The sequence below is a fragment of the Acomys russatus genome, chromosome 3 (assembly GCF_903995435.1).
Source record: "Acomys russatus chromosome 3, mAcoRus1.1, whole genome shotgun sequence".
Taxonomy (NCBI): domain Eukaryota; kingdom Metazoa; phylum Chordata; class Mammalia; order Rodentia; family Muridae; genus Acomys; species Acomys russatus.
The window spans coordinates 81,443,448-81,466,431 of NC_067139.1; the positions used below are offsets into that span (position 1 = coordinate 81,443,448).

General features: G+C 47.4%; 2 protein-coding genes across 2 annotated transcripts; one reads left to right on the plus strand and one right to left on the minus strand.

The window, feature by feature from the left end:
• The first annotated feature begins 1,938 nt into the window (after positions 1-1,938).
• On the plus strand, positions 1,939-2,459 carry Rnase6 (ribonuclease A family member k6). The gene has a single exon (XM_051143395.1). The coding sequence runs from the start codon at positions 1,998-2,000 to the stop codon at positions 2,457-2,459; it is 462 nt and encodes a 153-aa protein (XP_050999352.1). The 5' UTR covers positions 1,939-1,997.
• A 9,961-nt stretch (positions 2,460-12,420) lies between these two features.
• On the minus strand, positions 12,421-13,996 carry Rnase1 (ribonuclease A family member 1, pancreatic). Its single transcript, XM_051143396.1, has 2 exons — positions 13,945-13,996; positions 12,421-13,216 (listed from the first exon to the last, which is right to left on the minus strand). The coding sequence occupies exon 2, from the start codon at positions 13,190-13,192 to the stop codon at positions 12,743-12,745; it is 450 nt and encodes a 149-aa protein (XP_050999353.1). The 5' UTR covers positions 13,193-13,216; positions 13,945-13,996; the 3' UTR covers positions 12,421-12,742.
• Between the last annotated feature and the right edge of the window lie 8,988 nt (positions 13,997-22,984).

The following is a 22,984-nucleotide window of genomic DNA, read 5'->3' on the forward strand; positions in this document are numbered from 1 at the left end:
CCGATCACCTAACTAATTAGTCCTCAGTGTGCAGCTCAACTTGGGTGGGTGTCTTTCAATAACTCTCATCCCCTTTAGTGTAAATCACACTGTAAATGCGATTCGTAGTTGTTAATTTATAACATGCTCATTTATTTACCCGGCTGTCCTTCATTAGACTGTAAGCTCCTAAAAATGAGCAGCCCGGTACCTGGCCCAATAAACATATATACAAAGAAATGATGTCTTCAAGTGTGGGCACAGGAACTCACATTACCAAGTAAGTGGCAATGATTAAACATATATACAAAGTACACACACACACAATTTTTGTTTTTTTGGAACTGAAATCACAGAGTTTTTTTTTTTAAACTGGAGCTAGTCTAAGAGGAAACACTAAGCCTTCAGCAAGTGATCAGATCCTTAAAGATTCTTCTTGTTTCTCGAGTGGAGTTTATGCTTCATTTTCCCTGACATCAAAACTTGTGAAGAGTGAGCTGGGCGTGGTGGCGCACGCCTTTAATCCCAGCACTCAGGAGGCAGAGGCAGGTGGATCGCTGTGAGTTCGAAGCCAGCCTGGTCTACAAAGTGAGTCCAGGACAGCCAAGGGTACACAGAGAAACCCTGTCTCGAAAAACAAAAAACAAAAAAACTTGTGAAGAGCTAACTTGGAGGTGGGAGGTCCCACCACTCTGTACTTCTGCAAAAGTTTTCTGTTCTGGAAGCTTAAGAGTACTTCTTGCCCTGCCCCATCTAGGCAGCTGTGACCGCCTTGAAGAAGAAAAAAGGAAACAAAACACTCAGATCAGAACCTGAAACTGATCAGCCGCCCCTGTCCTCAGCGGGAACCCAGCAAGGACACTGGGTAAGAGGGGCACATCAGGGCGCTGGCCAGGCAGCGGAGCTGGCTGGGAAATGCCGGTTGGAGCGGGAAGGTGAACACGTTAGCTGGGATTGCAGATGGAGGCTGCGGGGGTCCTTGCGGGGGTCACATGGGGAAGAGAGAGGGATGAAAAAAAAAAAGCTGGTGCAGATTGCCTTCACCAACCCGGACCAGACTTCAGAGAATCTAGTAACAGGTGGTTTATTCCCAATGTGTTTAAACCCATTATCATTTGGGGAAAAAAGTTTTCCTGGTATACAGGGAAGTACTGGGGGAAAGTTTCCAGTGCACAAGGAAGTGTAATTACATTGAAGTTCAACTCGGGGTTGTGTCATTTCTTCCAGGAAGATGGATTCTAGAGATAGGCTACCTGTGCTAATTTAAGGGCCTAAGGGTCTGGCCTGGTCATGCAGATAGTGTAGAGGTCATTTGGGCTTTTAGCTACTCCGGTCTTGGTTGTGGGATCTTGGGGGAGCCTCTGGTTACTGGCCACCCAGTAACTTGATAACACAGTTCACCATGCTCAGTTCTCAGCACCCTGGGTGGAAGAGCAGGTTTTTTCATCTTTCCCATTAGAAAGCCAGTCCTGTGTGTTTAGCATTCCTGGTTTCTCCGGAGATCTGTGGATGCAAGGACCAACAGGAAGCACCACAGGAAGCACCACGTGTATGAGTAGAGGTCAAAGAAAAGGATGCGATGTGACAAGCAGGGCAGCCTGCTCAGCTCATCTTTCTCACCAGATTTCAGGGTTTTTATAGAATTATGAGACTGGCTTTTTTTTTTTTTTTTTTTTTCTTCTTCTTCTTCTTCTTCTTCTCCTTTCTTTTATTTATTTATTTATTTAAAAGACCTTTGTTTGGGTTTTTTTTTTTTTTTTTTTTGGAGACAGAGTTTCTCTGTGTAGCCCTGGCTGTCCTGGACTAGCTTTGTAGACCAGGCTGTCCTTGAACTCACAGCGATCCGCCCGCCTCTGGCTCCCCGAGTGCTGGGATTACAGGCGTGCTCCTCCGCGCCTGGCTGAGCCGTGAAATCTTGAAAGAAAGAAAGAAAAAAATTAACAAACTAGTCATGATAAAGGTGTTTGTTCCTATTGCTCCTTCTATGGCCACATCTTCTTTCTTCGTACACAGACGGCATGGCGGCAGACCTTCCCAGCTGCCTTCCTCTCCTCCTGATGCTGGCGCTGTGGGAGCCTGCGCGGCTGCTCTGCACTCAGCCTAAGGGCCTCTCCAGGGCTCGCTGGTTTGAAATTCAGCACATACAAACGAGCCCTCAGCGATGCCTCGCGGCGATGCGCGGTGTCAACAATTACACCGGGCACTGCAAACAGAAAAACACCTTTCTGCACGAATCCTTCCGGGGTGTGGCTGCTGCCTGTGGTTTGCGCAACACCACCTGCAAGAACGGTTGGAAGAATTGCCACAAGAGCGCGCAGCCTGTCCGCATGACTGACTGTCTCCACACTGGAGGAGCCTACCCTGCCTGCCGCTACAGCAATGCTGAACAGTACAAGTTCTTCATTGTAGCCTGTGAACGCCCAAGGAAGGCTGACCCTCCCTACCCGCTGGTTCCTGTGCACTTAGACCGGATCGTCTGAGGCCGGGGGTGCTTTTCTTCTGTTTGCCGCGGGTTCTCTTGCTGCTTATTCCACTTTGCCTTTTGTTCCCGCGGAAAAGGGAAGGTGTTGGAAGAATTCCAGTGCCTAAGCTGTCAGAATAGAGCCAAGATAAAGAAATAGGGTGCGTGAGTTATGACGTAGCTCGGTAATTGAGTGCTTGCTCAGTGCTCAAAGGTCCCTGGGCTCAAATCACCATATCTCTCCTATCCCCTCCCCCCCCCAAAGAAAGAAAGAAAGAAAAAGAAATAGGATTATTTTCTGCTCTGGAGTTACCTTTGTTGAAGGAGGAATATAGGAAAAAGATAGAATCCAACCATCTGAACGATTTATCCTGCAGTGTTTCAGGTCAAGCTTTATTGTACTATGCTTGTAGAAATAAAACCAATTTTTTTTTTTCATTATAATGAGTATGAATTTTGCCGGTTTGGTGTTTGGTTTTGTTTTGTTTTAATTTGAGAGGGTCTGATTTGGTCAGAGTGGATTCAACACCACTATGTAGCCAAGGATGGTTATCAGCTCTTTTATTAAATTTCTTTTAAATCCTCTTTGACAAATACGGTCATATTCACTCCTTATTGTCTTCTCTTATTTCCCCACTCTTGCTCAGTCCCTTCCTCCCTCCCGCCCTGTGAGGTCCACGATCCCATGCCAGGACAGGAGGAAGGTCACTGGAGGGCAGGAGGCTGGAGAGATTTTTGAGAATTCATAGTTCTGGGATTAAAGGCGTGCACCACCACGCCCGGCTGAGAATTCATAGTTGTTTTTTGCTTCAGCCTAAAGCCACAGGCAGGCAGCCACCAGCAGGCACCAGGCACACACCGGCTGCATACAAACCCTGTGGAGGTGGGCACACAGATCTGAAGACCCACACAGCCAAACCGGCTCAGGCCTCTGACCTCAAGGCCATATTTGTATGGCCTAGTTGCTGGCTAGTTTTACGACATCAAGTTTTATGACATTAAGCTAGATGTCTTAATCACTGTTCTATTGCTGTGAAAGACACTATGACCGTGACAATTCTTATTTAACATTTAATGAGGGTTTGCTTACACTTCCAGGCTCCCCAGTGTATCAATTCCTCTCCAAAATGCACTTGGGACGTAGGGTGTCTTGTGCCAGAAACAGTGGGCTTCAGTGGACACAGCTGCCCCACCCCCACCCCAGCTGACTTTCCTTCAGAGCCCTGAGCCATTAGTTTTATTAAATTTATTGTTTGGGGCTAGAGAGATGACTCAGTGGTTAAGAGCCCTGGCTGCTCTTCAAGAGGACTCAGGTTTGATTCTCAGCACCCACATGGCAGCTCACAACCATCTGTAACTCCAGCTCCAAGGATGTGCCACCCTGTTGTGGCCTCCAAGAGTGCCAGCCTTGTTCATAGTGCACAGGCATAACACCCATGCACACACAATAAAATGTAAGAAGCAGTGCTTTATTTTCTTTCATTGAGTTCTATGCTGACTTTTTATTACTTTCTTCTGTTTGTTCCAGTTCATTTGATGTCGTTTCCTCAACCCTCCTCTTTTAAGACATGACTCCGTGTACCTCAGGGTGACCTAGAGCTCAGTTTGGAGTTGAAGCTGAGCTTGCATTCCTGATCCTTGGCTCCAAGTCACACGTGCTGGAAGTGCAGGTGCCCCACTCTCTCTCTCTCTCTCTCTCTCTCTCTCTCTCTCTCTCTCTCTCTCTCTCTCTCTCTCTTTTTTCCCTAGCTCTGGGAAGAAGACAGGTAGGCCTTATCATCAAGAGCCCTTGCTTGTCCTGAGATTTCAAGTGTGATCAACAGGCGTTCCTACTGCTTTCGTTACTTTTCTCATGGCTGTAACCAAGTCCCTAAGCGGAAGGGACATAAGGAGGAAGGGTTTCGGAGGGCGTAGTCTGAGGTGGTGAGGAAAGCATGGCAGAACGCGCACAAGGCCACACTGCAGTCAGAAGGCAGAGTGAAGAACGCCGGCACCCCACTGGACTTCACCTTCCCGTTAAGCCCATATGGTGTGTCACTCGCACCCGCTGGGGCTTTTCTCACCTCACTGAACACAATGACTCAAGATGCTGCCAAGCTGAGCATGAATATTGGCTGTCACTATCTTGTTTGGTTTCTTGGATATTGATTTTTTTTTCCTAGTTTGGCAGCAGCAGATAATATGAAGTGATTTTTTGTTTTGTTTTGTTTTATTTTCCTTTGCTTCTTTTTCTTTTTCCTAGGGATTGTCTGGGGAAGAGAAAACCATGATCAAAATAAATTTTATGAAAAAATCCATTTTCAATTTTATATACAAAAAAACTAGAAAAAATAAAATAATCTTGTTAGGTGAAACAGTTTTTTCTTTTGTTTTGTTTTTTAATCCTTTCTTTCACCATGAGACAGATTAAGGATTCTCTGGACTCATCTTCTATTTCTCCATCTGATGTTGGGTGTGGTGAGGGAGTAGTTATCAGATACAGTCTCTCGAAGTCTCTCGAGCTAATGTGCTGAGGTGGAGGGACATTAAAGACTCTGTGTGGAACCCCCATGAAGCTCTTCAGAAGTCTTGAGGAGAGAAGCACTTGCCTAGACATAGTAGAATGGGCAGAGAAGAAACAGGCAGCATAAACACCCTCTGAATGGCAAGGCGGAAAGCAGGAGTGGACGTCATGCATCTTGGTTACTGCGCTCAGTAAGTAAAGAGCCTCAGGGCCCCGGGTACTTTCTGAGCATCTACAGCACCTAATTTTAATCTAATCAAATTTTTTTCCAAGACAGGGTCTTGGCTGTCCTGGACTCACTCTGTAGACAGGCTGGCCTTGAACTCATAGAGATCCACCGACCTCTGCCTCCTGAGTGCTGGGATTAAAGGTGTGTGCCGTCATGCCCAGCATCTCATCACTTTCTTAAAGGGTCTGTTTCCAAACTCAGTCATGTTGAGAGTCTAAACACTGTGTTACAGTTTCAACATATGAATTTTGAGAAAGCATGAGGGAGCCTACAATAAAGGGTATAACGCAAAGACCTTAAAGGACCCTTTCAAGGAATTGAGCAACAATGTGAGGCATTTGTCTCCTTAGCTGGCTGACACTGCTCTGCTGCTCTCTTGAAGCAAGGCTACCGTGGAGAAGCCAACTAGACCTCGATCTTACGGCAGCTGTACTCAATTCCTGTGTCAATCAGAGTTTTATTGCTCAAACAAGCTCCTGTAAGAACGGGAAGAAAGGCTCTATTTTTCACAGGAATTTAACTTAAATGAGAGAAAGGGTTTTGTTTTGGTTCAGTTTTTTGTTTTTTGCTTTTGTTTTTGTTTTTGGCTTTTGGTTTTTAGTTTTCGTTTTTAAAGACAGGGTCTCTCTGTGTTACCCTGGCTGTTTTGGCATCACTTTGTAGACCAGGCTGGCCTTGAACTCACGGTGATCCACCTGCCTCTGCCTCCCAAGTGCTGGGATGAAAGGCGTGCCCACTCTGGGCCTGAGAGAAGTTTAATGTTAGCTTTTAGCATATTTTAGCTTCAGATACTTCAGTTCCTCGGTTTCTTTTTCTTTTTCTTTTTTTTTCTTTTAAATTTCAGTACCTAATCTTCTAGATCCACTACTGAGATCCTGAAAAGAAGCAGAAAGGCGTGGCAGTATGAGGATGCAGCAGAGGCCACTCACCTCGGGGAGATCAGAAAGCAGAGAGAAAGGACAAGGAGGAGGGAACGGGTGCGTCTTTCCGGGGCGTGCAGCCAGTGACGCACCTCCTCCAGCGGTGCCTCTTATTTATTTTTGTTTTTTAACCACGTCCCAGGAAAAGGTTAAACTACTGATGAAAACAAACCTTACTTACCAAGTCACTAGCTGGCAATCAAGGCCCAAGCACATGAGCCTACTGGGGACATTTTATATTTAAACCAGAACAGTCCAGACCAATGTAACTGGGTATGTCACCAGCGGCAGCTAAGAAAGAATTCTGAGGAAAGGATTCCTGGCTTTCTGTCCCTCCCCCGGCCCCGGCCCCGGCCCCGCCCCCTCCCCGGCCCCGCCCCCGTTACCTTGGCTGACTGAGGAAGTGGCAACAGTAATGTCGAAGCTCTAAGTTTTCCAGTGCTAGACAGCACACTACAGTATTAGATAAAATACCAATGTTTGCAATAGATTAAGACTATCTTCGCCACAGTCAAGAATATATAGTGAAATGCTGGCGAAGTCAGCTGTGTTTCTTGTGAGAAAAAGAAAAAAGTACATGTGCAACTTTCTACTTCCACTTCTGAGAAAAATGATCAGCTATAACCTTCCGGCCCAGGGAGTTTAAAGAACCAAGGGAACTACTCTGTCAGCCTGTCTTTTCTGTTCTGTTTCTCATTCTCTAGGTCCCTGTTGGCTCTGGTTCCTTAACAACTGGACTTCATTATGAAGTCACTAAATAAAAGTGTCTTCCTTGGAGCCAGACTACCTTAAACAGGGGGAAGGAGATGAAGAAGAACAAGAATGAAACCTTCTGGGTGTCAGTTCCATGCGGACTCCCTTGCGAAGCCCTTGGCATAACTCTCTGGGAATCTAGCAGATCCTCTATCTGACAGGAGAAGTCACATGGCCTGAGCCTCCAGCCTTCTTCTTTCCACCCCTCCCCCACCTACACACACATGCTGCTGGTCTCTCCTCTGGTTCCCTCCTCCTACGATGGTCATTTTGCTTACAATAGCCTGGTCCCGGCCCAAATGGCCCTTCTCAGTCTATCACAGATGCTTATCCCAGTGGCGTATCAGTGGGGTCTCAGTGGGGTCAAGCCACCCAAGACTGCTTTCACCTTGGGCCCAGTCTAAGGCAAGGTCACATTGCTTCCACAGGTCCCACGTAGACTTATTTACTTACTTACTTGATTTCATATCTTCCTCTACCTCAACCTTTCTTTCAGTTGCGTGTGTTCTCCTTGCCTGCCCAGTTCCGTCCTCAAAGCTTGTAAGTGATTTAATAAGTAGCTAGGTGCAGATCTCAATGGTGGTCTAGGACTTAGAATCACAACACAGGACTCACCACCATTACAGAGCTGTGTCTATGGGAAGAGTAAGGGGGAATGAGAACCATGTTCTGGAAGTTTAGCATATTAGATATTCAACTGCTTCAAAAACAATATAAATAGTCAAAACTATAAATGAGATACTGAGGTGAACAAAACCACTGTCCTTTAATTTTTCTGTGTGGTACTCTTTGGATATTAAAGACAGAGCTGAGTATGGAAGCACACTCTGGAGTCGATAGGCCTGGCTCTAGTTAGCTGGTTCCTGATCTCATGCCTCAGCTTAATTAGACTTAAGCTATAGTTTCTAATCATTTCATAAAAGGCCACTCCTAGACTGATATTCTGTAGATCTATAGCTGTGTGCATCCTGGCCATGCACATGCGATATGCTCACTCTGCTGGTTTGAATAGATATAGTCCCATAGACTCATGTGCTTGAATGTTTGGCTCATAGGGAATGGCACTATTAGGAGGTGTGGCCTTGTTGGAGTGGGTGTGGCCTTGTTGGAGTGGGTGTGGCCTTGTTGGAGTGGGTGTGGCCTTGTTGGAGTGGGTGTGGCCTTGTTGGAGTGGGTGTGGCCTTGTTGGAGTGGGTGTGGCCTTGTTGGAGTGGGTGTGGCACTGTGGAGGTGGGACTTTAATGTTTCCTGTGCTCAGTGTGGCACACAGTCTTCTTCTGCCACCTGAGCATTAAGATGTACAACTCTCAGCTCCTTCTCCAGCACCATGTCTACCTTGATGCTGCCATGTTTCTCTCACCATGATGATAATGGACTAAACCTCTGAAACTGTGAGCCAGCCACAATTAAATGATTTCCTTTATAAGAGTTGCTGTGGACAAATTGTCTCTTCACAGCAATAAAACCCCAAACTCACTTCCCCATATAAACAGATATTTGTCCCTGTGTTCAAATAGTTCTGGTCTTTTTACCCCATGGGTCTCCCCATAGATAATTACTTGGTGGTGCTTGTAGAATGAAGGGGACCCTGCATTGTCAATGCAGGCAGTGATCCACAAAGAGATGGTTGTAGGCTCTGCTTTTTAACAATTAAACTTTATTATACAACCCAACTAGCTTACACAAGAGGGAAAAAAGAGTGAACCTTTAGGTATCCGTTCCACAGGATGGGTCCTTAGGTGTCTCTGGCCTGTGTATTGGTCCAGCCTGTTTGTTGATCCACATGCGCCGGTCTGAACCTGCTATACCTCTCCTCTCCTCTCCGCCTGCCTGTGTCACGAGTGAAGGGTGGTCTCTTTCTCCCATTGAGGGTCGATTAGAAAAACAATAGTCCAGGTGGAGTCCCCAGGTCTGTTTCTTGAATTCTAGGCCCAGGATGGCTCCACTCAGTCTATCTCAAGGGTTTATCCATGGGGTGCCCAAGGGTAAAGCCCACCAAGACTGCTTTTACCTGTGCCAAAGCTTACAATCTTTCCCACACATCCCCCTTCTCTTTTAAAAAAAAATTAAGAACTATATACACAAATATATATATATATATATGTATATATATATATATAATCAATCATCAGGTATCAAGTACATAAGTAAGTCTTTTTATACTTGTTAACCTGAAAGTATTCCACTATCCTACCAAAGAGAGTCTTTATTTTTAATGAGAAATTGCAATTATCAATCTATAAAAGTGTTTTTAATTTTTAAACTAAAGCTTCTAGTAATACTGTGGCTATCTAGTCTTCAATGGGAAAGACTGTAAGCTTTGTCACAGATGAGTATGAAAACTTTGTTAAGATTGACTTCATTAACCCAGATCAAAGCTGGGGAGTCTGATGCCAGGCAGCTCTTTGTCAGCACTTTTAAAACACGGGGCAATTTGGGGAAAAGTTTCAAGGCAACGGTCATTCCCATTTTAGGTGTCCAGGCAATAAAGATTATGCTTACAGATGCATAATAAAGCCTGGAGCAGCACTTGCTGTATGGAGAGAGGAGGAGCTGGACATGTGATGATGGTGACAGGGGATGGGCTGAGGTCTACATGCCATCACTGCCCAGTAGGGTCGGCAGGATTGTATACAACAGCCTGGAGTCTATGGAGACACATACTCAGCCCCTGGGGTCCCCTGGTTTTGGGCAACAAAGGAGGCCAGAGATGAGGAAAAGGTTTATTTTCTGGGTTGGACCTCCTCAAAGATCACCATGGCCCGCCATACCACAGATGCCATGTTGGCAAGATTTGGGTGAGTTCTGCCTCCACAGAGAGCAAAAAATGTCACCAGGTCATCATCGATATCCACTACCAGTCTTCCAGGCAGAAAACAGGTAATTCCTCCTTTGAGGAGAAGCCCCTGAGTGTTGTGTGTTTAACACTGCTGGCTCCCTAGTGCCCTCTAGGCCCAAAGACTTTTGTGTCTCCAAGAATGGGAGAAAAGGGAGAGGTGAGAAGGAGGAAAGGTTGCTGAGCTGCTCTGATGGATGGTCCAGCACCACACCTTCATTAAACATGTTTCCAGAGAAGCAAAGGAAAGCCCTAGCCCTACTCTTGAATTTATTATTGCTGCTGTGCCATCATCCCCAGTCACCCACCTGCTGTGGTACATCTCCTTGGGTTCTGAGGGTCTGGGAGGAGGTTAGCTGCTCATTTTCACTCTGAGAGACTGCTTATGTGTTCTAAGAGGAAAACGTCCCTGGAAGGGTGTCGGAAGTCAGCCAGGATGATAAAGACCTCTAAAGTGCTTTTACTGAGGAAATCTCACTGAATTAGCTAAGATCTCAATTCTGGGACTTTTCTAGAGAGAGAAACAAACAAACAAAAAACAACAGATGACTTGTAACTATATGCCATGGCTAAATGTGGATGTGGACACAATTAGAAAGCCATAAGTAGCCGGGCAGGTTTGGTGGCGCACGCCTGCAATCCCAGCACTCAGGGAGGCAAAGGCAGGTGGATGTCTGTGAGTTTGAGGCCAGCCTGGTCTACAAAGAGAGTCCAGGACACCCAAGGTTACACAGAGAAAGGCTATCTCAAAAAACCATAAGAAAAAAGAAAAAGAAAGAAAGCCATAAATAAGATAATGGATTTTGAGATTATCAGATTATCCTAGTAACTTTTTTATTGCTGTGATAAAACTCCATGATCAAAGCCCCTTATAAGAAAAAGTATTTAATTGAGCCCACAATTATAGAAGGTTAGAGTCACAGATGGTGGAGTGAAGGCGTGGCCACCGGAACAAAGGAGGCAGAGTGCAATGCGCGTGGCCTCCCCAATGACACACCCCTCCCTCAATAAAAACCACACCTCCTAACCCTTTCCAAATAGATCCACCAAAGGGGGACCAGGTATTCAAATGTAGGAGTCTATGGGGACCGTTATCATTCAAACCAGGACACAAACATAACCCCGTAGGCTGAGTCAGGGGCCCAGGCCGAATTTTCTAACACTGTAGACTCAGGGCAAGTACAGAAGGAAGGAAACCAACTTTCAGTATAAACTCAAGAAGGAGCTATAAAGTGGCTTGTGAGTATCGTGAACGTTAAACAGCCATCACACTAGTGTAGCATGTCCCATCCACTCAGAGGAGCAAGATCTCTGTGTTTAGGCATGAAGACATTCATGGGTAGATAAAACTGTTCTGAGAAATAAAGCCTCTCTATTTCTTTTATTTTTACGTATGTGTATGTGCCCGCGTGAGTTTATGTGCACCGCATATGTGTAAACACCCTCAGAGGGCAGAAGAGGGCCCCAGAACCGCTGCAAATGGAGTTACAGCTGACTGTGAGCCATCATATGGGTGCTGAGAACCGAATTTGGGGCCCCTGAAAAAGCAGTAAGTGCGCTTAACCCCTGACCCATCTACTTGAAGGGAAGTTCTTTCCCACCCAAAATAGCTGCAGCAAGGTGGCACACACCTATAGCTCAGCACTTAAGAGGTGGAGGAAGGAAAGTCAAGAGTTCAAGGCCAGCCAGGCATGGTGGCTCATGCCTTTAATGCTAGCACTTGGGAGGCAGAGGCAGGCAAACCCCTGTGAGTTCAAGGCCAGCCTGGTCTACAAAGCAAGTCAAGGACATCCAAGGCTACACAGAAACCCTGTCTTGTAAAACAAAACAAAACAAAACAAAAGATTATTATGATTACTCAAAAAAAAAAAAAAAAAAAGGATTTCAAGGCCGTCACAGGTTACATAGTTCCAGGACAGTCTGTGCTACCCAAATTATTAAAAGAAAAAGGAAAGAAACCCCAAATATGTCTACAACTACTGACTGTTCTGCAGAGGAACTGTGCAGTTTGTTCCAGTTGTACCAGTGGCTGCCTCTACAGAATTATACCTTCACTCGACACCTTCCACTTAGAGGCCCACCCTGAACCCTGCATCAACCATAGGCAACACTATACCACCCTCATAACTGTTTCTCAAAAGCATCATTGAAATTTGATTTTTCACTGTAGTTGTTTAAACTGAAGCCCCCCCCCCAACACATACACACACACACACTTGTTCCATGAGTTCCAACTCAGTCTAAGGAGGCAAGAGAGCAAGGAACCTGCCTCTAGAAGGCAAGTCTCAGAGCTGCCTTCCTCTCATACTGAGAAAGCCAGGGCCGGCATAGAAACACCGTAAGTTTACAGAAGCAAACCGTGGGTGGAGGAAGATCACCAGAAGGCAGAAGCAGAAACAATGTTCCTTTTGTTCTCTTAGTGGAAGGACTCCCTTCAGCTAGATGGGACCAATCTGTATTAGCATAGGGAGCTGAAGACCATGTGGCTACTAGGTGCTGAAATAGACTTCAGACTTTATTATAGAAAAGAAAAAGAGGAGATTAATGAATAATCAGTGGGTCAGAAGAGGCAGAAAATTCTAGTTTCAGTACTATAATTATTTTTTTTTCAGTACTATAATTAAAGATGCCAGGAGTTGGGGAAGATCTGGACCAAGGAGGTGACTTGCCTGTTATCTTTAGTTCATTGTGAACCTCCCTAAAAAGACCTCTGACAGGGCAATTTATAATGAACAGAATTTTATTTGGTTCGTGGTTCTGAAGTCAAGGAAGTCAAAGGTTGAAGGGACACAGTCTGGTGAGGGCTGTCTCAACATCGAAAGGCCGGAAATCGAAGGGCCAGAGAGGGACCCAGGACCGCGGCACACACGGCAGGGAACCGCGTTCTGTCATATGGAGGGACCCAGGACCGCGGCGCACACGGCAGGGAACCGCGTTCTGTCATATGGAAGCCCTAACACAAGTTATTTCTACCTGGAAAAGAATGAAAGAGGGGAGAGGCAGGCGTTGATACGATGAGGTTGGGAGACAGGGACATCTACTGTTTGGCCTAGGCAGAGCCCTATACAGAAGCATCGAAGTGGACTGGCACGTAAGGGCTCCCTTCACAGGCCACAATGATGTGCTTCTGGTGGTGGCTGGTCTGGTAGTCGCAATCGGGGTACTTGGAGCTGCCCTTCAGGCGACAGTCGGTGATGGTCAGGGCGGACCTGCTCTTGTAGCAGTTTTTCTTCCCGTTCTTGCAGGTGACGTTTTCCTGGGAGCAGACAGCCTGGACGTCCGCCAGGGGTTCGTGCACGAAGGTGTTCACAGGCTTGCACGACCCCTTTGTCATTTCCCGGCGCTTCATCATCTGGTTGCAGTAGGTGGAGCTGCTGCTGGAGGAACCAGCTGAGTCCATGTGCTGGCGCTCAAACTTCATGGCGGGAGATTCCCTGCCCAGGGAAGGCTGGACCCACGCAAGCACCAGGACAAGCAATGGCAAGAGGATGAGGAACTTCTCCAGACCCATGGTCGCTGCGCTGCTCTGAGGACCCTGACAGAGAAAAGGAAATTTTAAAAAAGGATAAACCCTCTCTCATAAGAGCTTCAGCACCCAGTCTCCAGCACACTCCCTCGCCTCAGCCTCCCCAGCACAGTCCCCCCATCTCAGCCTTCCCAACCCCCACTCTTTGGGTGAGCCAGGAAGGTTTTCCTCTGCTGAGATGTCTTCAAAGTGTTTTACCTCATTCCTTACTGAAGAGCAGACATTCTTTCCCCTAGGTGGTGGGCTATATCACCTAACCTCTTGGCAGTATGCTAACTAAATTCTGGGGTTTCTCTCATATAAAATACATTTGAGAAATAGAACACATCTGTACGGAATGTTCAAGTGGCTTATCAGAAGGTCACTTGGAATGTGCCATAAGCTAAAATGTATTCCTGGCTCGTGACTGGCATTTGGGACTGTGGCTGACAGGCTTATTATCTTACAATACATGGCATCTTGGACCAGTGCCTGATCCTCGTATCATAAAGGACTTGAGTTGTATTCTAAAATGCATGCTCCCTTCCCCAACCTGGGGACGCCATTCTTTCCCCACTCCACCCAACCAACCACTAGTTCTTTATACCTGACTATGCCCAGCCTCCACCCCTGCCTCCAGATGTTTGCCCGGCCCGGTTTTCCTAGAGTTGGTGTCAGGCAAGAGTGACTGGCCTTGACTCTCTCAATTCTCACTCTCAGGTAGAAACAGTAATTGAGGCCACCTCTAGACCACTTACCTAAAGTCTGAGTTTGAACTCCGAGGCAAGTTGGAAAGGCAGTTTTCTGCGGTCGCTCAGTCCCTGTGGTGTGGAATTTATAAGGATTATAAAGGGGTTGGTTTCCAAGAAAGATGGGCGGAGTGAATCTAGGTCAGTTTTACCTGAATGATAAAAAAATACAAGGGCATTGAAATCTTGGATGGGAAATTCAACCAGGGCTGCCAAGGAAAGAGAGAGCACAATTTGAACCTCCTGTGCTGATTCTCAAGGTGCAGCTGAGCAAACCAACGGAACAATGGCACATGCATTCCACAAGCCCTGTAGCCTACGAGCACGCTGTTTGCACCAGTTACTGGAAGTTAACAAAAGGCACACATGAGAGAGGGGGGCTCTCCTTCTCTACAGTATAGCACCAAATTGGTGGCCAGAACCCCAGAACCCCAGAGGTCCCACCAGTGTCTCTCTTGGGGAGAGAGGGAAGAAGAGTGCTGCTGCCCACAGCTGGAAGGGTTCCAGTACGAGTGGAGTTGCTACAGAGGAAGTCTGGGTTGTGGAGGCTGGAGAGATGGCTCAGTGGTTAAGAGCATTGACTGCTCTTCCAGAGGTCCTGAGTTCAATTCCCAGCAACCACATGGTGGTTCATGACCATCTTTAATGTGATCTGATGCCCTCTTCTGGCCTGTAAGTGTACAGGCAGGCAGAGCACTGTATACATAATAAATAAATATTTTTTTTTTTTTTTTAGAAGGAGGAGGAGGAGGAGGAGGAGGAGGAGGAGAAGGAGGAGAAAGTCTGGGTTGTGGAAGTCCTACCAAGCCAAACTCAGCCACTCATCCTCAATAGACCAATTAAAGAGACAAGTTACAGCAGAAGGCAGAGAAGGGCAATGTTTTCAGTGTGGCTACTTGGGGAAAGGAACAAATAGAATCCATCTTCAGGGTCCTGCCATGAACCGTAGGCTTAAGTAGGGGACAAGAATAATGCATAATAAGCAGTTCTGGACATAGTGTGGCCACACCCAGCACTGACCATCACTGTCTTGGCTCTTGTCTCTCCTACAAGGTAGTCTGACAAGTTGCCAGAACTGTGTCAGCTGTCTTACTAGGAGACAACTCTCTCTCTCTCTCTCTCCAAACATTTTCTTTCCCCAGCAGAAAACTCTTGGGGAAATTCTTTTTCTTGTTTGTTTTCACAGGCTCAGCTTTTAATTAAACATGTTTAACAAAAGAGGTTTAGCCCAAAAGACCAATGCCCACATCCTCATCAAACTCCTCAGATTCTTCTTTGCTTCCACTGTCTTCTCAGTAGGGACAACGGTAGTGGAAGGGGCCGGAGCTGCCCACCAGCTCCTACCTTGCGGATGAGGCTTCCAATGTTGACATTGGCCAGCACCTTTGTAAACCAGAGGGGCCAGAAAGGGTCGACATGGACACCAGCTGCTTTAATAGATCTTATCCTCCATTATTGTCGCCCTGTAGCTGTACAGGACAGCTGCAAGAGAGCTCACAGACTCATAGGCAACTATGAGGATTGCCAGTATGGTGCTAGTCACTGGATAAAGTAAGGACAAGGACCTCACCCCAAGCCGTCTTAGCTTCCTTGAAGCCTAGCACTTCAGCTGCCCTGAGGAAAGGCTGGGGAAAATCAATTTCACTGAGATCTGTACAGATAGTTTTATGTCAAGTTGACACAAGCTAGAGTTATCTGAAAGGAGGGGACCTCAACTGAGAAAATTCCTCCATAAGATCTGGATGAAGGGCATTTTCTTTATTGGTGATTGATGGGGCCCAGCCCATTGTGGGTGATGCCATCCCTGGGCAGGTGGTCCTAGGTTCTATAAGAAGACAGGCTGAGCAAGCCATGGAAGCAAGCCAGAAAACCGCACCCATCTGCTGTGGCCTCTGCATCAGCTCCTGCCTCCAAGATTTTGCAGTTTGACTTCCTGTCTTGACTTCTTTCAATGATGAACTGTGTGATACAGAAGTGTAAGCCAAATAAACCCTTTCTTCCTCAATTTTATATCTTGGTGTTTCATCACAGTAACTGTATCTCTACCCAAGACAGGGCCCATTGTCTCAATAGTCTAGCTAGTAGTCAGAGAGTGGCGCGCAACTGTCTTTCTTTAGAATATCTTCTAGAATAGTTCAGGATGTTTGGAGAAGAAAGAACAGAGGGTCTGAGCAGAGAGGAGACCTCCAGGATGAGCTCTGCTGCTTCTGGCCACCTTCCACCATCTTCCATTCCTGATCAGGAGTATTCAAGGCAAAAACAGAGTAGAACTAAAGATAAGCCAAAGCTGCTGGGTGTGATGGTGCACACCTTTAATCCAAGCACTCAGGAGGCAGAGGCAGGCAGGCAGTCACTGTGAGTTCGAGGCCAGCCTGGTCTACAAAGAGAGTTCCAGGACAGTCAGGGCTATATGTGGAAACCCTGTCTCCAAAAACCAAAATAAAATAAAATAAAATAAAATAAAATAAACCAGAGCCACAAATGTTTTTGGAGGAAACACACAAATGGCTTAGGAGACGCCAGGCTACCCTGACTACACGCCTTTCCTCCCAGGGAGCCACATCCTGCCCAAAACTAAAGCGCTTCTGATGATGTTTAGAAAGTATACAGATCAAAGGGCTCCTCTTTCCCTGCTGGAAAGTGATTCCTAGAAAACAAACAAAGAGGACAGTGTGAGATGGCTCTCTTAGCCTGGTCCTGGTGTGATGCAACAACAGCACTTAGGACTTAAAATACCCTGCCCTGCCTCTCTCTGGGGCTGAGAGTTCTTAGTGACAGAAGCCTCTGCTCTTTAGCTGTTCTGACCTTGAGCTGCTCCTCCTGCCTCCACCTCTGAGCCGAGGAGAACAGTCATGCACACCTAGCCTCACTTTAGGTGGTGCTAGCAATGAAAGCCAGGGCTTTGTGCATGTGAGGCAAGCACTCTGCCAACTACACTCCTGGTCCCAGGAGAAAAAGCTCTTAATGAAGAAATTTAAGATTGTTTTTTATGTGGTTGTCCAAATAAAATCACCATCCCTGTATCTATGGAGCTGCTGTAGAGGTGGGGGTAATGAAGACCCAGGGTGGGGGTAATGTAGACCCGGGGTGGGGGTAATGTAGACCGGAGGTGGGGGTAATGCAGACCCAAGGTGGGGGTAATGTAGACCCAGGGTGGGGTAATGTAGACCCGGGGTGGGGGTAATGTAGACCCGGGGTGGGGGTAATGTAGACCCGGGGTGGGGGTAATGTAGACCCGGGGTGGGGGTAATGTAGACCCGGGGTGGGGGTAATGAAGACCGGGGTGGGGGTAATGAAGACCCCGGATGGGGGTAATGAAGACCCCGGATGGGGGTAATGAAGACCCCGGGTGGGGTTAATGAAGACCCGGGGTCGGGGTAATGAAGACCCGGGGTGGGGGTAATGAAGACCCGGGGTGGGGGTAATGTAGACCCGGGGTGGGGGTAATGTAGACCCGGGGTGGGGGTAATGTAGACCCGGGGTGGGGGTAATGAAGACCCGGGGTGGGGGTAATGAAGACCCGGGGTGGGGGTAATGAAGACCCAGGGTGGGGGGGTAATGAAGACCCGGGGTGGGGGTAATGTAGACCCGGGGTGGGGGTAATGAAGACCCGGGGTGGAGGTAATGTAGACCCGGGGTGGGGGTAATGAAGACCCGGGGTGGGGGTAATGAAGACCCGGGTGGGGGTAATGAAGACCCGGGGTGGGGGTAATGAAGACCCGGGGTGGGGGTAATGAAGACCCGGGGTGGGGATAATGTAGACCCGGGGTGGGGGTAATGTAGACCCCGGGTGGGGGTAATGAAGACCCGGGGTGGGGGTAATGAAGACCGGGTGGGGGTAATGAAGACCCCGGATGGGGGTAATGAAGACCCCGGATGGGGGTAATGAAGACCCCGGGTGGGGTTAATGAAGACCCGGGGTCGGGGTAATGAAGACCCGGGGTGGGGGTAATGTAGACCCGGGGTGGGGGTAATGTAGACCCGGGGTGGGGGTAATGTAGACCCGGGGTGGGGGTAATGTAGACCCGGGGTGGGGGTAATGAAGACCCGGGGTGGGGGTAATGAAGACCCGGGGTGGGGGTAATGAAGACCCGGGGTGGGGGGGTAATGAAGACCCGGGGTGGGGGTAATGTAGACCCGGGGTGGGGGTAATGAAGACCCGGGGTGGAGGTAATGTAGACCCGGGGTGGGGGTAATGAAGACCCGGGGTGGGGGTAATGAAGACCCGGGGTGGGGGTAATGAAGACCCGGGGTGGGGGTAATGAAGACCCGGGGTGGGGGTAATGTAGACCCGGGGTGGGGGTAATGTAGACCCGGGGTGGGGGTAATGAAGACCCGGGGTGGGGATAATGTAGACCCGGGGTGGGGGTAATGTAGACCCGGGGTCGGGGTAATGTAGACCCGGGGTGGGGGTAATGTAGACCCGGGGTGGGGGTAATGTAGACCCGGGGTGGGGGTAATGTAGACCCAGGGTGGGGGTAATGAAGACCCGGGGTGGGGGTAATGAAGACCCGGGGTGGGGGTAATGAAGACCCGGGTGGCATAAGCTTGATTTTCACGGTCCAGTAGTTTACACACATATGCCTATGTAAACTGAGAAATCACAAGACTACAACGAAGTAAACGTGGTTTAATTTGGTTAAGGAATAGATTTTTCGGATTAGGAAATCACAGGGCAGTACTCAGATCTGCCTCCCATTGGTTAGTGGGGAACAGAGGATTGAAAGAGGGAGGAGGCCAGGCAGTGGTGGCGCAGGCCTTTAATCCCAGCACTTGGGAGGCAGAGGCAGGTGGATCTCTGTGGGTTCAAGACCAGCCTGGTCTTCAGGTAAGTCCAGGACAGTCAGGGCTGTTACACAGAGAAATTCTGTCTCAAAAACAAACAAACAACAACAACAACAAAAAAGGAAAAGGAAAAGAAAGAGGGAAGGAAAGACTCTTGTTGACTGGATGATAAAACAGGGTAGTTGAGGAGTTCTTTTGTCCCAAAATATATGGTCACTGTCCACAGGCTACATGCATCTTCTGGCACCAGACATATAAACTGAGGGTGTCAGTACCCTCAGATGTGCAGACTGAGGACATGACCACTCCAAGGTATGACCAAGGGGAAGGTTCTTATTGTGGCTATGAGGGAGAGCGGAGCCAGAGGCATTGGAAGGGTCCAGAGCAGAGAGAGTAGTAGCTTGAACATGGCCAGCAGACTGGACCATGCCATGAGGGATGCGTGAGAGAGAAACAGAAGTGACAACCGACAGAGACGGGCAAGAGAGGAAGAAAGGAGAGCACATGGCCAAAGCGACAGGGTTTGTGGGAACGAGATTGACAAGGGGAGCCCAGGAGCAGGAGGAGTTTAGGGTAGGGATGGGGCCAGAAGGGCAACAGGTAGTTGTGATACTAACAGAGCTGGGAGGCCAATGTGCACTTTGATGTGCTACAAGACACTACAGACAGCCATCTGTGGAGGGGAAGAAGTCCCAGAACTTAGAGCAGAGCTTCCTTCTGACCTGACATTCTACAGGAGGGATTTTTGAGCTAAGGCTGGCCTTTATATACGCCCATTTTTAAAAAAGTGTGTGTGTGTGTGTGTGTGTGTGTGTACACAGATGCCCCTAGAAGCCAGAATACACAGGGCTGCCCACTGACACACACTTAGGGTTGCACAGCAAAGCCCATGCTAACTCCCCACAGTCTGTAGTGTTCACCGGTACCCGCTGTACATTTCAAAGGACTCCTCTTACAGAGGATCTGAGTTCAGGTCCCAGCACCCATGTCAGCAGGCTCACAGCTGCCTGCCTGAAACTCCAGCTCCAGGCCTGGAATGCTGTACCTTCTGCCAGAGGCAAGGGAAATGACTCCTTTTGGCAGATGACACCCATTTCACAAGTTCCTGAGGAACACTAACCGTTTTCTAGCCACCAGGAACCCTTCAGTGGCCCAGCATGAGCTCATCTCTGGATGTGTACATCACCTGAGACCGAGCAGTGACGGTGGATGTGTGTGTATTCAGAATCAAAAGGATAAAGCTCTGAAGATAGTTAGAAGCCACCCTAAAACGTCCACATTCAGTCCCTGGTTTTGGAAAACAAAGATGGACAAAGCCAGCCTGACCCTTCACTCACATCCTCCCTGCTCAAAGAGCATCTGCTCCAGAAACATCCAACCCAAACTTTCTGCCATGTAAAACTTAGGTTAAATAGATGCACGGCTTATCTCCAAAAACCTGTCATTTATTGCAGCAACTAAGAAATAAGGCTGCTGCCTCCTCTGTGTTATTTAGATAAGTTGATAGAATAGTCCTAAATCAATATTGGTGCAAACGAAGAGGACACTTTTTTTTGTCATGCGTCAGCAAACCGACAGGACACTTTTTTGTGTCATGTGTCAACTGTCAGAAATGTGATCCTGGAAAAATCTGTATAGGAAGAACATGACCAAGAATGGGCTGTTTGGAGACCTTCTGACACCTTCCAGAACCAGAAACATAGTTTAAGTGTGCTATGTCTATTTCAGGATGATTTGAAGAATTCTCTTTCCAAAAAACTACAATCTTTACAGCCCCTAAAATGTGATTTAATTTTGTGCTTTGAACTTGAGATATCCCAGCTTTTATATCAAGTGACGGAGACAAGCACTTTAAAGGTATATTACCATAATTCTCATTCCAATTTACATTGTCTTCTCTAGCCACAATTTTCAGGAAAGACTGAAATGTCCCATCGTATGTTTATATTAACTCGGCAAAGTTCGCAGGAACCCTTGAGCTCCGTTATCTTTTGTGTCCAAACAAGCCACAACAATGCTGGTAGATAACATGCTATCCCCTCTCAGGCCCATAGACTTAGAAATGTTACCTCTGATACTAGACTCTACCTTATTGGATGCTGACATGTCAAAAATACTACAGGCAATATACCTGTCACCAGCGGTTAAGACCACTTTTTCCATGACATCATTCTAAGCAGAGAAAAACTACTCTTGAATGTCACTGGAATGGACTCTACCATATTCTGTGAATTGCCAAGGAATTGCCGAGTGGTAAACTGCCAAGGAATCAGTCCTTAGAGTCATGTTTCACAACAAAGAAATGATTCGGAGCTCCACACCATTGAGTTCTATTCCCCACACCTACATGGAACCTCACAACTGTCCATAACACCAGTCCCTCAAAATCCAATACCTTCCTCTGGCCTTTGGGGATACTATAAGCATGTGGTATACCAACATACATGCAGGTAAAACACCAAGACACATAAAATAAATAAACAATAAGAAAAAATAAACAAACCTTAAAGGAAGAGCTATTTGTCCAGGGAGCATTGCTCACAATCCCAGCACTGGGAGAAGGTAGAAGAAGGCTTGCCAATCTGATCGGCATCATGAGTTTGAGATCCTCAATGGCACCATGTTACATATAACCTGTCTCAAGTTTAAAAAAAAATAAAATAAAATAAAAATCCATTTGTATCGCTAGTGCTGGTCATGATGGCCTGTGAAGTTGCGGCTTTTGATTTAGAAGCATCTCAGAGAGACTATTGGTTTCTCTTGTTTGAGTGATTGCAGCCATTATCCAGAACCCAAATATTTCTGTATAAACACTGTCTTACCATTATATTGATACAACAGAAAGGTGAAGATCTCTCAATACAGTTCACTATGAAGATGGCTGAACAATTTCTGAGCAAGACCACATGGTAACTAACAGAATAAAGGGAAGAAGGTAAATGGGCATCTCCACCTGACACTCCTCTCCTTTGAGCATGGTTCTCCTCTTCTCTCCTTCAATTGCCTCAACACTAAGAGAACAGATGCAAAGGCTGACTCCCAAGTCATACGTGGGCAAGCGTTGATGCGTCTAAGGGCACTAGGGGCCTGTGAGGAGTAAGATGAGAAGTAAGGCAGTACACTGCAGGGGTGTGAGGGGTATGGGAGATGTCTTCATCAGGGTTGCTATTGCTGTGATGAAAATGCTATGACCAAAAAGCAAGTTGAGGAGGAAACAGTTTGTTCCATTTACAATTCCACATCACTGTTCGTCACCAAAGGAGGTCAGGATAGGAACTCAAGCAGAGCAGGAACCTGGAAGCAGGAGCCACGGCCATGGAGGGGTGCTGCTTATTGACTTGCTCCCCCTGGCTTGCTCAGCCTGCTTTCATATAGAGAACCAAGGTCCACTAGCCCAGGTATAGCACCACCTATAATGGGCTGGGCCCTTAATCTCTACTTGAGAAAATGCCTTGCAGCTGCATCGAATGGAGGCCTTTCCTCAACTGAGGCTCCTTCCTCCCTGATGGCACTAGCTTTGTCAAGCTGGCACAAAAGCAGCTAGTACAGGAGGGCATTGTGGGGTGAGGAGTAAAAGAGGGCATTGTGGGGTGAAGAGTAAGGGAGGGCATTGTGGGGGTGAAGAGCAGGGGAGCTGCTTCAGCAAAGCATGGCTTCGTCTTGAGGGCTCCCTTTCTCCTTTCCCAGCGTTACTGCTTTCTCATCTTTGCTGCACAAAGCGCAGGCTTCTTAAGTTTCCTAGGTCTTCCTCCCCCCTCCCCCACCTCTCACTCTTTCTTTTGAAAAGTCCAGATGGTTTATAGCCCAGTAACCTTGAATATTGTTCTGCTTCTTACTTCAAAGAGTAGAGTAACATTTTTACCTCCTATTAAAGACATTGACTCCCTGAGAAGAACATGGACTGGCCATTTTCTGTGGAAGCAGAGGGAGCATTTCCGCATCTCCAAAAACTGCCTAGGAGACTTGCTGAGCCAAGTGAGGAAGGAAGGACGAGGGGACTGTACACTTGTCGGCAGGTGAGGGACCAGGAGATGGACCCCAGTGGTCCTGAAAGGAGCAACCTACTTCAGAGTCACAGAGATTACCATGCCTCTTGATTATGCCCATCTTATAAGATTCCCCTTCTCGCCTCTCGCCCCTCCGCCCCTGCATGCACTACGAGAAGAGACGGCTCAAGCATCCAAGCCCTTGGCTGAGGTCATATAGGTGCACAGTCTGCTTTTCCAGGTGGTTGCCCTAACCCGCCTGCGAGCCGAGCAGGTGC

Excerpts from the sequence above, each read along its gene's own strand:
- Rnase6 (XM_051143395.1), top strand. The coding sequence starts at position 1,998 with ATGGCGGCAGACCTTCCCAGCTGCCTTCCTCTCCTCCTGATGCTGGCG.
- Rnase1 (XM_051143396.1), bottom strand. The coding sequence starts at position 13,192 with ATGGGTCTGGAGAAGTTCCTCATCCTCTTGCCATTGCTTGTCCTGGTG.